The sequence below is a fragment of the Microtus oregoni genome, unplaced genomic scaffold (genome assembly GCF_018167655.1).
Source record: "Microtus oregoni isolate MIOR12 unplaced genomic scaffold, Mior012 000028F_ref0000031, whole genome shotgun sequence".
In the NCBI taxonomy this organism is placed as follows: Eukaryota; Metazoa; Chordata; class Mammalia; order Rodentia; family Cricetidae; genus Microtus; species Microtus oregoni.
The window spans coordinates 19,704,965-19,718,695 of NW_024543087.1; the positions used below are offsets into that span (position 1 = coordinate 19,704,965).

The following is a 13,731-nucleotide window of genomic DNA, read 5'->3' on the forward strand; positions in this document are numbered from 1 at the left end:
CTACAGAGTGAGTTCCAGGACAGCCAGGGCTACACAGAGAAACTTTGTTTCAGAAAGCAAACAAAAAGAAAAAGTTAAATTCTAAATAAGAAAAAAAAATCTATTATAGACTAAAATTGTGTTTATATTTGTTAATAAAGGTTAAGTATGAGTGCCTGGCAGAGGAAATCAAAATAGGAGATTATTACTTAAGATTGCTGTTGGAAGAAGATGAGAATGAAGAAAGCGGATCGATAAAGAGATCGTGAGTCCTATCTTTAAATCTCTTTAGGTTTGTTGTCACTATTTGTTTCTTGGTTATTTCTACTGAACCTCTTTTTAAATCTAGGTATGAATTTTTCAATGAGCTCTATCATCGCTTCCTGCTCACCCCAAAAGTAAACATGAAGTGTTTGTGTTTACAAGCCCTTGCGATTGTTTACGGCAGATGCCATGAAGAAATAGGGCCCTTCACAGATACAAGATACATCATTGGGATGTTAGAAAGGGTAAGGACACCATAAAGGAAGACTACTGTGTTTAGTGTCAAAACTAATTTGATCCTATATAGTGACTTTCTACATGAGTTTTTCTTTAGTTGCTGTTATACTTGCTTAAGTTTAAGAAGAAGGCATAAGCATATAGCAGATGAATTAAAATTTGTCCATGCCAGTTTGTTCCATGCCCATTTGTTTTTCCAGCTTTTTATTTTGAGCAGCTTTGGTGGCTAACTCACTGTCTTGAAGTATGGTGAGCTCATCATGTATATACAAGAAATAGTAACTTGCAGACTTGTGTGTATCCTTGGGTTTTCACTTTTGAAAAAACCCATAAATGCTTCTGACTTGTTAAATTTTAAAGTGTGAAGATAGTGAGGTTTCTTAGAAGATCCATGATTTTAAACAGGAAATAAGTCAGCATGCATTTTATTTTATGTAGTTTGCATTGGCACTCGAGCATGGGGTGTTTGTTAATTTGCTTGCTAGGCAGTGGATTTGACTGTGATCTATTTGATGCAGAGTTTGTCCTTCACTCTTGAATTAGTCTTTATGTTCCTATATTTTTAACCATTTAAATATTAACAAGTTGCATGGAAGAGAACCATTTTGCCAGTTTTCAGAATGCCCATCCATGCTTGTTCCGGTTGTCAACTCTGAGCCATTGCTTTTGGGAAAGTTTATGCAGCAAGCAGCACAGCCAGGATGAAACCCTGTTGCTTGCTATTAACTGAGCAACAGCATTGAGTCCTTTGATATTTTTTATTTGGAGGTGGAGCAGGGAGTGTTAGGATTTTTCTAAGTGGCGTAGGCTGCCTACAAACTCAGTGTTTAGCTCTGGCTAGCTTTGAACTTGCAATCCTTTTATCTCAGTTTCCCAAATGCTAGGATTAGAGCATGTACCACCATGCCTGCTTTGCGTAGAGTCCTAAGTGCTCTTCCAGAGAACTGGAGAACTTAGAACACACTGTTTGTGTTTTAATAAACAAGTATGTTTTTTCTTCTCACTTATGTTCATTTTAATGAAACACCAAACTTTTCCAAGTCAAAGGGTTTCACTTACTTTACCTTTCATGTCTTTTTAAAGCTAATATATTAGTTTGTATGACTCAATAATATCTTCCATTTTAGGAAATTAAATAAGTTCTATAAAATTGCATACAATGTAGGAATTGCAGTAATTGGCAGGCAGACACCTGTCTCTTAATGTTTCAAAGATGACATTTTTTTATGAGTTGTCAGTTGATCTTTTGAAACTGTCTCATGAATATTTTATCCACTGTTGACTAAATTGTCGTTTATTTCATTAAGTGCACTGATAAACTTGAACGGGATAGACTGATCCTCTTCCTGAACAAGCTGATCCTTAATAAGGTACAGTATTCTGTATAAATACACTGTCGTTTCCAAGTCATGTGTCCAAGCGCAGCTAACCTGTCAGTCAAGTCATCCAAAGACAGTTCTTTTCTTCTTTAGATGAAAAAACTGAGTGCTTTGGGTTTATAGTGGGGAAAGGTTTTTTGTTTTTGTTTTTGTTTTTGCCAATTTTCCTGAGTAGCCTGCCCTAGTGTTCAGGGTGCTAAATGAAACCCCTTCCTTTACATTACAGAAACAGAGGGAGGTGCTGAAGGGTGGCTCAGAGGTAGAGCACTTGCAGAGTGTGTGTATGGCACCACATTAATGGGAACATTAAAAATTTTTAATGTAATATTTTACTTTTGTTATTGGATAGCCTGTTTATTGATCAGCAGGATAATTGTGGGATTAGAGTTTATCGTGCTGTTTTGTTTTTCTTGGGGGAGAGGGGTGCTTAACTCAGACCATATTTAAGTGAAAATTCTAAATGTTCTTTTTATATTATAATTTTGTGCTTTTAGCCCTAAAACACCAAGTAAGTATAGTTGCAAGCCAGTCATGTCTAAAGAAATTCCATATGTGCTAGCAGCACTAGAGAGTGTGCTGAGTTACAACACTGTTCAATTATGCAAAAATGTGTTCTTATTTTAGAAAAACGTTAAAGATCTCATGGACTCAAATGGCATTAGAATTCTTGTGGACTTGCTTACCCTTGCACATCTTCACGTGAGCCGGGCAACAGTTCCCCTGCAAGTATGTTTGCTTTCTAGCTCCTGCAAGCTTTGTGTTCTTTGGATACTGTAACATGAACGGTTCAGGCCTGCTTGTTTGTGTTTTCTGTCCCCCCACCAGGTCCCCCAGATGTTTAGCCCCAAAGAAAATCACACATAGGTCTCCATAAATTATAAGCTGATTGGCCCATTAGCTCTAGCCTCTCACTTGCTAACTCTCACATCTTGATTAACCCATTTTTCTGATCTGTGTTAGCCATGTGGCTCAGTACCTTTTTTTTAGCTGGCAGCTCACATCCTGCTGCTTTGGTGGTCTGGGCAGGAGTGGGAGGAATCAACTTCCTCCTTCCCAGAATTCTCCTGTTCTCATTACATCATTTCTATTTCCTGTCTGGTTTTCCCACCTATATTTCCTGCCTGGCCAATCAGTGTTTATTTATAACATGATTGACAGAATACAGACAATTCTCCCGCAGATACAATTTTAGAATCACAGTGGTCACTGAAATCTTCATTTGGGTTCGTGTACATGGCTGGCAAAACATTTCTCTAATAATTACAATAGTGCCAATGCAGGGAGATTAATGCATGCCAAAAAAGAATCATTACCACCGGAATCAGTTTTATTTCCTGATGCCATTTGTCTTTTATGGTCAAGGAACTGTATCTCTACTATGGCTTGTTTTTGATGCGGTATGACCGTTCAGTTAATTTCATTGGATATGAAATTCAACATTGGCAAGAACCAAGAATATGTTTTCCCCTAAGGCCACCGCAGGTGTTATTCAAATCATCATATAACAAGACAAAGCCACCAGGCCTTCCCTGGTGCTTGATTCAAAGGGAGATCTGTATTTTAGCTTATTTGATGTTTTTTAAGTTTTTAGATACAATTTAAATTTTTTTTTCTGGCTCAAGATGCTTTAATTATGACAAAAGGCCTTTAAGTATTTTAGAATGGTTGTTTTCTAGTTTTAGATCTGAATAATAATACAGTGCTTATAAAGTACCATTGCGGTACACCAGGTACTGTTCTGGAGTACATTTGCACCCTAATCCCTTAGTGGCCTATGTGGTGGTTTTCATCATTTCCCCATTTGCAGCACCAGAGGAGCAGAGGGACTGGGTACATGCCCCTGTCACCTGTAAGCTCAAGCTCAGACCCAGAATTAGGAAGCCTGGTGCTCTTAGCCATTCTGCTGTATTTACAGTTTGACTTTAACTGAAAGCTGATCACTACAGGGGTATTTAGGAACCATGATACACCAAAACTTAATAACATAAAACTCTATCTTTCAAAAACATTGATTAAGAAAACTATAAGAACTATCTGTGTTGATAAAAGAGAAAATTATTACAAATCTAATTTTTCTAATCTTCGTTAGCTTTGTCTGTGATTCTGGAAATTGGCAACAGTCTGAGCCCAAAATAGTTCATGTTGCTCTGTCTCCATTAGGCATCTTATATTCATAGTCAAAGAAGGAAGTGGCATGTAGAAGACAGAGTAGGTAAGGTACAAGGAGTTGATTGCTGCCCACTTCTGCCCTACCTGAACATGTTTGAGCAGTTGGCTGCCTGTGGCTGGCTAAAGCTAAGCCTCAGCTGTCTGTTACAGAAGTAGATTAGGAAATGATTCGTTTGCTAGCTTATGGCTCAGAGAGAGGTTTCTGGCAAAACCTAAGTGTGTGCAACAGCAGCAGCAGCTCAAGGCCAGACCTCACTCATTTTTACATCATGAGGAAGGACAGAAAATCTTTAACCTGCTGAAACCTATGCTGGCATTTCAACTCTGATCTAACTGCTTACTCAAGTACAGTTTCCCTCCCCCAGAACCTTAATATGTTGAGCATTATGACTTCAGATTAATAATATTTGTTTATTATATAATTACTTATAGTAATTTTTGCTACTGAAACTTTAGTGCCATAAGAATTTATTAATGGCCACAGGGAATACAGGTGTTCTTAAATTTAGACAGATGAGTGAATTTAGGAACAAACTTACATATATTAACAAAGAAATATCTTTCTTTGGCTGTTCCTTAGGCATTTAATCCTATTTCTGAAAGAATTTAAAAGAAAAGGTTTCAGACCAAAATTTGGTACTGAATAAATTGTTTATGGCACCTGCCCCTCAGATTTCTGTCTTGGAAATAACCGAAATCTCTTTTAACATAGAGCAATGTGATTGAAGCCTCTCCAGATATGAAGAGAGAGAGTGAGAAGGAATGGTATTTTGGCAATGCAGACAAAGAAAGGAGTGGTCCCTATGGATTTCACGAGGTGTGTGCTGTGTAGGAACTTCCCGTCATCTCTACTTTGTTGATGTTTCTTTGTGGAAAGAATCTTCCTGCTTTTACCGTGTAGCCTGGACTGACAGATGCTGACAGCACAGGTGTGCAGCATCATGCCTGGCAGGTCTTTGCCTTCTTATGCCCTCTTTTTTAGTATTCATTTAAATGTTCAGTATTTCCTTCTAGATACAATTTTATGTATGCATGTATACGTGTCTGTAAATGTCTGCCACATGTGTGCAAGAGCCCAAGCAGACCTGAATAGGGCATCAAATGCCCCAAAACTGGAGGGACATGTGGCCATGAGCCACCTAACATGGGTGCTGGGAACTGAATTCAGGTCCTCTGGCCGAGCAGGACGTACTCTTATCTTCAGAGCCAGCCCAAGAAGTTTAGTATCATTAAACTCATTTCTGTGTTTAGCACCTAAATCATACAGCTCCGTTTCCTTCTAAAGTATTAGGCGACTTGAAGTTCTTGAGATGTACTTATGTGTACAAAACTATGGTTCAAATCTTTCAAGGCTGTTCTTACTCAAACAGTAGCATTGATTTTTTTTTCAATGAATTTTTATACAGTAACTATTACTATCTTAACTATATATTATACAGTGCTTCACATGGTATAAGCATTGAATAGTACATGCTCATTCTGGAAGCCAAGAGTATCCCCCTTCACCACAGTATTTGGTGCTGTCCTCCTATCCCCCTCAGTCTCGTCAGAATGAGGGACCAAGCCTTCTCATACATAATTTGGTTTCTGGCCACTTTGCTTATCATTTGTGCACTTTACCATGTTCTGCGTACTTTTCTGTGGGCCAGATAGATGGTTATGCTTACCTTGTCAGTCAGATTTGGGTTCCTAAAATGCTGTTGGCACGATCTCACGTATTCGTGGTATATTTGCCATATTGGCACATCACTGTCTCATAGTGGATTGTTGTTTTTTATGTATTGTGCTGATGTAGAAAACATTAGCAAACATTTGATTTGATTTTGTGTTTGTAATAATGATGCCTTCAATCAATTAAGATGCAAGAATTATGGGCCAAAGGAATGTTGAATGCAAAAACCAGATGTTGGGCTCAAGGCATGGATGGATGGCGACCTCTCCAGGCGATACCTCAGCTTAAATGGTGCCTATTAGCCAGTGGGCAGGCTGTTCTGAATGAAACTGACCTTGCTACCTTAATACTGAACATGTTGATCACAATGTGTGGATATTTTCCAAGCAGGTACAATGTCATTAATGTTTTCATGACTAGCAGGGACTAGCAGATATCCTGATTTCTCCATTGTGTGGATATGTCCTCTGTAATGTTATAGGATTACTCTGGCAGTTTAAAACAAGGGTGTCCTATATGTGGCTTGGAATAGTGCTTCCTTGACCTTTAAACTTTCTGAAACAGTTAAAAAGAAATAATTTGCAAGTTATATTGATGTTGTAACTGAAAACACCTTTTTCTGGGGGATTTCAAATAGTTTTACATAAATTGATATCAGTTGAACTCTAGCATTGGTAACAACCATAATATTTATATGGATTAGATAGGAATGTTTGGAAATAGATATCTATAGCCCATGTCCGTATTGAGTGCCAGCTCTTGATCTGCCTGGCTAGCCAGACCTGCTGTTAAAGATGGGATAATTGACAGCTCACCCCACAGGACCATTACAAGCAAGGATTTGCTTCCTGTAACAATCACATATGTAACCTTTACCTGGAATATTTCAGTCTCCATAAAATATTTGCACACACATCATTTTGTTTTTGTGCTGTTCTAAATTTAGATAACCTGATAGAAATGACTAAGAAATACATATCTTAACACTGTCTTTATCTCATAGTTCTCTTCAAAAATCAGGTTAGACTCAAAACCATACAGTTAGCATTTAGAAATGGTAATGCAGTAATTAAAGCTGTATTTGAAAAGTACTGGCCATTGTTAAACTAAGGTTCAAGTTTATTTGACAGCTTGATATAGGGCCTTTGTGGGGGGATTGTCCACAGACAGTGTGTTAGACAACAGAAAGTTTAATCAATTAAATAATAAATAAGAGTCTTTGGCTCTTCTAGGGTACTGTTTTTCAAGGAAATCTTATGGAAGGAAATGAAGTCATATTAAACAGCCAGTAGATTTAAACCAAATACCTAATCATGTTCCCAGCTGTATGAGAGCTTAGTCTTCATTTACAAAAGAGGAAGGTAACTTGCTTCATGCCTAGTAGAATGTCATATGCTCTGAACATACAAATTCCAATCAATATATTAAATGTTGACCTTAGAAAATATTTTCTAGGGATCAGGACAATGCCATCATTCGTCCTTTGCCCAGAGTGAAGCGACTGCTGTCAGACAGCACCTGCCTTCCCCATGTCATCCAGGTGGGTCACTTCTAGTTACCAAACTAGACACTATTTTAAAGATTATCTTATCTTACTTTGTGTTGATTTCATTTTAACCCATTTCATTTTTATAAAGATGAACCCTAAGTTATATTTACTTCATATATACTTTTTTAAAAAATTTATTTTTTTGTGTGTGTGTATGGTGTTTTGCCTTAATGTATATTTGTGCATAATGTATATTCCATGTGCATGCGTAGTTCCCCTAGAAGCCAGAAGAGGGTATCAGGACCTCTGGAATTGGAGTTTCAGCTGGTTGTGAACTGCCTTGTAGGTTTTAGAAACCAAATCCAGGTCCCCTACAAGAGCATTCAGTGCTCTTAACTGCTGAACCTATCTCTAGCCATAGTTCTACATTCTAAATTGAGTTGTTACTGGGGAAGGTATATCCAGGAACCTAAATGTATGATATTCTCAGATTCTAGAATAATTCAAAAGAGATTTTATTTATTATCCATTCTTAAAAATACCATCACTTTGGGAATGGCAAGGGTGCACTCCTTTGTGCTACAGATTGATGTGGGCCTATAGGCTTGCATGCACTAGCAGCTCACAGATAGGGGCACACTCATTTCTCTAACAGCAGACTCACTAGCATTCTCCTCGGATTTTGACTGTTTTCAGTTGAGGGTTTTTATGGATAATAACCACTTCAAAGCATAGAGTTGGATAAGTAGGTTATTGTAACATGAAGGGCCAGGCCTGCTTGTTTGTGTTTCTATCCCGCCTGGTACCCCACAACTGTTTAGCCCCAAAGAAAATCACACATAGGTCTCCATAAATTATAAGCTGATTGGCCCATTAGCTCTAGCTTCTCCCTGGCTAACTCTCACATCTTGATTAACCCATTTTTCTGATCTATGTTAGCCATGTGGCTCAGTACCTTTTTTCAATGGGGCAGATCACATCCTGCTGCTTGGTGGTCTAGGCAGGAGTGGGAGGAATCAACTTCCTCCTTCCCAGAATTCTCCTGTTCTCATTACATCATTTCTACTTCCTATCTGGTTTTCCCACCTATATTTCCTGCCTGGCCAATCAGTGTTTATTTATAATATGATTGACAGAATACAGATAATTCTCCCGCACCAGGTTATACTAAAATTTCTCTTCTTTTTCTGCATTATGCTGTTCTTTTGGAATTTCTAATACCTACAATTGAGACTAGTAATAAACCCAAATAAGTAGATTCCAGAGATTTTTAGGTAAACTTCTTCCTATCTATTTATTATTCTAACCTCCTAACTGTCTTCATTTTTCCATTAACTATACATTAGACCTTATGATCTGTGGCGATGATTTTTGTCATTTTAATTCAGAGTGACAGTTTATGTTTTAACATGTGTTGCTATCTAAAACCCATGGAAATCACTGATAGTACAAAGACTGCTGAAGTGGCTTAAGAATTTTTGGGGTGGTATAGTGCACAGAGAATAGATGTTCTAGGTTTTCTCATACTGTGACAACTTGAAAATCTCTTATTGTTTGATTGATAATGTGAGATAAAACTCAAATTCTGCTATTTTCCAATACCTAATCTCAAGCTATAGCTGCCCTTAACGTTGGAGAAGATCCTACATGACTGTTATTCCTTTTTTCCTTCCTAAAACTTACCATAACATGCAGCAGTGTGAATGCCTTGTTAAACAGCTAGGACATGAAGCAGAAGAAATTTGTGACACCAGCTTCAAAGACAAACAATCCTTCTTTGTCACTCCTAAATCTAGATTATTGGCTTGTCACAAAACTCTTCATCTTCTCCCTGAGTCTCTTGGCCTATCCCATGGGGACAATGCTTACAGCCTGCTCTGTGTGTTTTTGTTTTTACTAGTAGTAACTGACTCCAAATTTGGAATTTTTTGGAAGAAAGTATTTAAAGAAAATTGAAGTACCACCTTAATTATGTAAGCAATAAGTAAAACTTACTAAAGTGGGTTAGCACACATTTGTTCAGAGCAGGCTCTGCTCGGGTCTGTATTAGCTTAGATGCAATCAGTGAGTTGAGGTGTCCCCTCAGTGTTTTAGAGCCTTAGGTCTCTCAGTGCTTTGTGGTCATCCCAGCCTCAGAGTTGCACTTGTAGTCCTGCTTTTCAGTGCCGTTCACTAGGGGCTGGTTTGTGTTCTACTCCTCAAGTATCCTTCAGGGTATTGTTCATATCAGCTTAACTGAAATTAATGCAGCACAGATGCACATATATGTGTGTACATGTGCACACGCACACATGCTCTCATATATGATCAAATGCATGTAGACAACACACACATACACATGCACTCTTATATGTGTGTGCATCAGAGACACTCTGAAACAAACAACTTTACCTATGACAGCGCAACAAAACTAGCTTTGTCCACATGGAGGCCTTTTCCCATCTCACTTCTATCAGTTCTCAACAGTGTTTTACCTTCTGCATTAAATGTAGAATGAATCCTTTTAAAGTTGGTTTTGCATCTGATACAACTTTATTGAATCCCATGGATGTAAGAAATGATAACCTCACCCAACAAAATATTTTGTTTACTTTTTCAGCTACTGCTGACCTTTGACCCTATCCTTGTTGAGAAGGTTGCTATCTTGTTACACCACATTATGCAAGATAATCCTCAGTTACCTCGCCTCTATCTCAGTGGAGTGTTTTTCTTCATCATGATGTACACAGGTTCCAACGTGCTTCCTGTTGCTCGGTAAGAACATGAAAACACTCTGTCTTAAACTACCTGTTACATGTGTCTCACTTGACAGGAACTTTTGCATTATTGATTTTTTTCATTATAACAATTATCTAATAAGATGTCTAAAAATTTGGAAAGTAAAGGAGAATGTGGGGACTCAGAATTGTGTCAATTTACCAGAACTAGTATTTGAAATTTATTTTATTATATGTGTACAGATATGTAATAGAAATGCATTTATCTATGCACACAGTTTTATATTTTGCTGTCTTAATGAATGTCTCTATTACTATGTAGCCTTAATATAACTGTACTTCAAAATCATTATAGAACATTTCAGGTCTTAATCAAATTAAGGAAATATGGATTGATGAGTTGACCTTTTAACTTCTTTTTTAACCTTTTTAAAATGCATTAATGATCCATTCTTTAAATACATAAAGTCACCAAAACCTAATCAGTTTCTCTATCTGAAAGACACATTATTTTTCTTTCTAGGTTTTTGAAATATACTCATACCAAGCAGGCTTTCAAATCCGAGGAGGTAAGCACATTAACTGCCTTCACACAGACACCCAGTGATCTGTCTCCACACTCTCAGGTAGTTTTCAGAGTGTGTAAGGACTTGAAGGTCGGCATCACATAGTATTTCATTTACGTTCTTTGTAGTACCTACACATAAAAAGGCTAAGCAGATTTTGTAAATGAAAGTGTTGCCATTATGTCTACATTGAAATCGCAACTATGATTCATCCCTTGATTGATTTTAGTATGTTACCCTCTTCATGTAGGAGTCAGATTAATAGCTTTTGTAGAGCTGATATTGTAATCTGATAATTCTTAAGATTCATTAACACTAGAACTTCCTGCCGGGCGGTGGTGGCGCACGCCTGTAATCACAGCACTCGGGAGGCAGAGGCAGGCGGATCTCTGTGAGTTCGAGACCAGCCTGGTCTACAAGAGCTAGTTCCAGGACAGACTCCAAAACCACAGAGAAACCCTGTCTCGAAAAAACCAAAAAAAAAAAAAAAAGACTAGAACTTCCTTGTGTTCAAATCCCAAGGCAGAAAAAATGGCAGGTTTCCTTTTTGAAGCTATACTGTCTTCACATGCTGTCAGAGCATTCTTGACCTTACGTTCAGGAAAACTTGATGTTGGCAAAAGATGGCATTAAGGAAGTTCATCAACCTGAAATTTTATTACCTATCAATTATTTTACAGAGATACTTTGTTGTCAAAAAGTTTGCAGCAGGTGTTTCAAATTTGTTCCGCTTTTGCTAGAACATTTAATTTTTTATTTTGCCCAAAGCAGACCACTGCTTAAGACCCTGAAGAGTATTACACCACTCTGACATCAGAAACTAGGCAGTAATGAAGGCTTCACAGAGTAGCCACTGAAGCCCTAAACATAACGAGTTTGACTGGCACATTACGTGAACCAGGTGGTGCTAGCATTTTACAGGGTTTATAAGTAGAAAAGGCGAGGATAAAAAGCAGTATCTCTAGTGATGCTTAATACAATATTAGTCTTTTGGGGCATTCTTTCTCCTTTACTTCTGTGCATCAATATGTAGGTAATTTCTTTAACAAAACAAAACAAAACTGGGCAAGGGGGGTTTGTGTGTGTGCTTTCCTGTGTACCTATAAGGAAGCCAGAGGTCAACTTGAGATGTCTGTCTAACTTCTCACTGAACTGAAATCCAATGTTTTACCTGGGCTGGCTGATCAGTGAGCTCTGGGATCTTCAGATCTGTCTTAGTGTCATCTCTCTCCCATCCATGCACTGAAGTTACAGCAGGAGCTCTCAGCTTTGATGTGGGTTCTGGGAATCTAATTAGACCTTCGTGCTTGTGCAAGAAGCACTTTACAGTCTGAGATAGCTCCCCAGACCCTGGAAACTTCTATTTTAGAAATTATTTGCCCTAAGTATTTTGAATAATTGCAGCAAAATTCTATATGTAGGAAGTCCCAAATAATAGAACTCTAGGAAGCTGAACAGCAGATTTTTCACCCAGCAGTTTAACAAGTAAATTTATCACTGTTGTTGGCAAAAAGTCTGAAAATTCTCGTTTTGAATATGTTTCTTTTCCATGTGTAGTGCTGTCCTTGAGAAGCAAAACACATTAACTCACCTAGATGGGAGGAAGAGAAGCATTTGCATTCACTGGGATCAGATTTCAATCCGAAGAGAAATGAGTTTTAAAATATAGCTTCTTAAATTGTGAGCAGATTTGGACTTCTTGAACCAATTCGTTGTAATTGCTTTAAATGAAATCTCCTTTCTTAAATTTTATGCCTCTTTAAGATCTTGATTTAAGGACTAGTGAGATGGCTTAGCAGGTAAGGTGCTTGCTACCAGATCTGGAGGTCTGAGTTGAGTCTCCAGGACTTACGTAGTGGAAGGTGAGAGCCTACTTCTACAAGTTATTCTTTGACTTCCGTGAGCATACCCTGGCAAGGGGAGCACACACGCACGCACGCACAGAGTAAATAAATAACTTTCAAAGGAGCTAGACTTACTGGGTATTGAAAACGGCAGGTATGGGTAGGAACTGTAGCGACTGGTAGAGTACAAGTAGGTAATGTCTTTATGGATCCTCCTTGTTGTCCATCGTTGTTATTCATGGCCACAGGCTCATCATCCTTAGTCCTGTGTGGTGGTGCAGGTGACCCCTGAGAAGTCTAAGACGGCTGCAAAGCTGGTGGCTGTTGCTTCTGCCTTTGACTTCACATTTTGCTGTGTTCCTCCAACCCCCTACAGCACAGAAGTGCTTTGTTCTGGTTGTGTTTGTTTGTTTTTGAGGCAAGGTCTCTCTGCCTAGTCCTGCTGTCTGTCCTTGAACTCACAGAGATGCTGGGATTAAAGATGTGCTCCACCACACTTGGCCTTGTGCTCTTATCTTGAAATGCTCTAATTATTCATTTATCAAAATTTTAAAGGTGATTTTTATTGTTTCTAACTACATTTTGTCCATTTTTGTTGTTTTTATTTTAAGACTAAAGGACAGGATATTTTTCAGAGAAGTATACTTGGACATATCCTACCTGAAGCAATGGTTTGCTACCTAGAAAATTATGAACCTGAGAAGTTTTCTGAGATTTTCCTAGGTGAATTTGACACTCCAGAAGCAATCTGGAGCAGCGAAATGAGGTGAATAACCCAGGCTTGTGTTTATGCTTCGAATGTTTGTTGCTGATCACCTGGCTTGATTTCCATTGCAAGAAGCGTTCTTATAGTTTCTGTATGTTCCAGATCAACTGATAGGTTTTGACAAGACCTGAAGCCTCTTCTGTTCTCCTAGAAATTGATAAATTACTGTTAATATAACTTTTATATAAGACTGTTACCTGTTACCACTAATGGCAATACAGTCAAGACACAACTTCTGGATTCTTGGGAGTAGGCCTGCACTCCACAAACTATGCCCATATAAAATGAATCAGACTAGAGATGCCCACAAGAGTTTTGATGAACATTTCCTAGCTGTCTTAAGGTTTTATTGCTGTGAAGAGATACCATGACCACAGAAAACATTTAATTGAGGCTGGCTTACAGTTTCAGAGATCTAGTTCGTTATGTCATGGCAGGAAGCATGGGGGCATACTGGCAGACATGGTGCTGAAGAAGGAGCTAAGAGTTCTACATCTTGATCTGCAGGCAGCAGAAGGAGACTGTGTGCCACACTGGGCATAGCTTGAGCATGAGACCTCAAAACCTGCTTCTACAGTACACACTGCTTCCAACAAGGCCACACCTCCCAATAGTGCTGCTTCCTATGGGCCTACAGGGGCCATTTTAT

The 13,731-nt window shown here is 38.4% G+C and overlaps 1 protein-coding gene across 3 annotated transcripts in view; it reads left to right on the plus strand.

Moving 5' to 3' along the window:
- Positions 1-13,731, plus strand: part of Dnajc13 (DnaJ heat shock protein family (Hsp40) member C13) — a 123,249-nt gene that overhangs the window by 66,312 nt on the left and 43,206 nt on the right. For all 3 annotated transcript variants that reach the window (XR_005976505.1, XM_041677122.1, XM_041677123.1), the window contains 10 exons: positions 141-244; positions 329-488; positions 1,788-1,850; positions 2,484-2,585; positions 4,741-4,845; positions 5,888-6,090; positions 7,156-7,240; positions 9,789-9,943; positions 10,430-10,475; positions 12,928-13,082. Coding sequence is in view for 2 of the 3 variants with exons in the window: in XM_041677122.1 (XP_041533056.1) it covers positions 141-244; positions 329-488; positions 1,788-1,850; positions 2,484-2,585; positions 4,741-4,845; positions 5,888-6,090; positions 7,156-7,240; positions 9,789-9,943; positions 10,430-10,475; positions 12,928-13,082 (1,178 nt within the window). In the remaining variant the exon portion in view is untranslated. The remainder of the gene's footprint in view (positions 1-140; positions 245-328; positions 489-1,787; positions 1,851-2,483; positions 2,586-4,740; positions 4,846-5,887; positions 6,091-7,155; positions 7,241-9,788; positions 9,944-10,429; positions 10,476-12,927; positions 13,083-13,731) is intronic.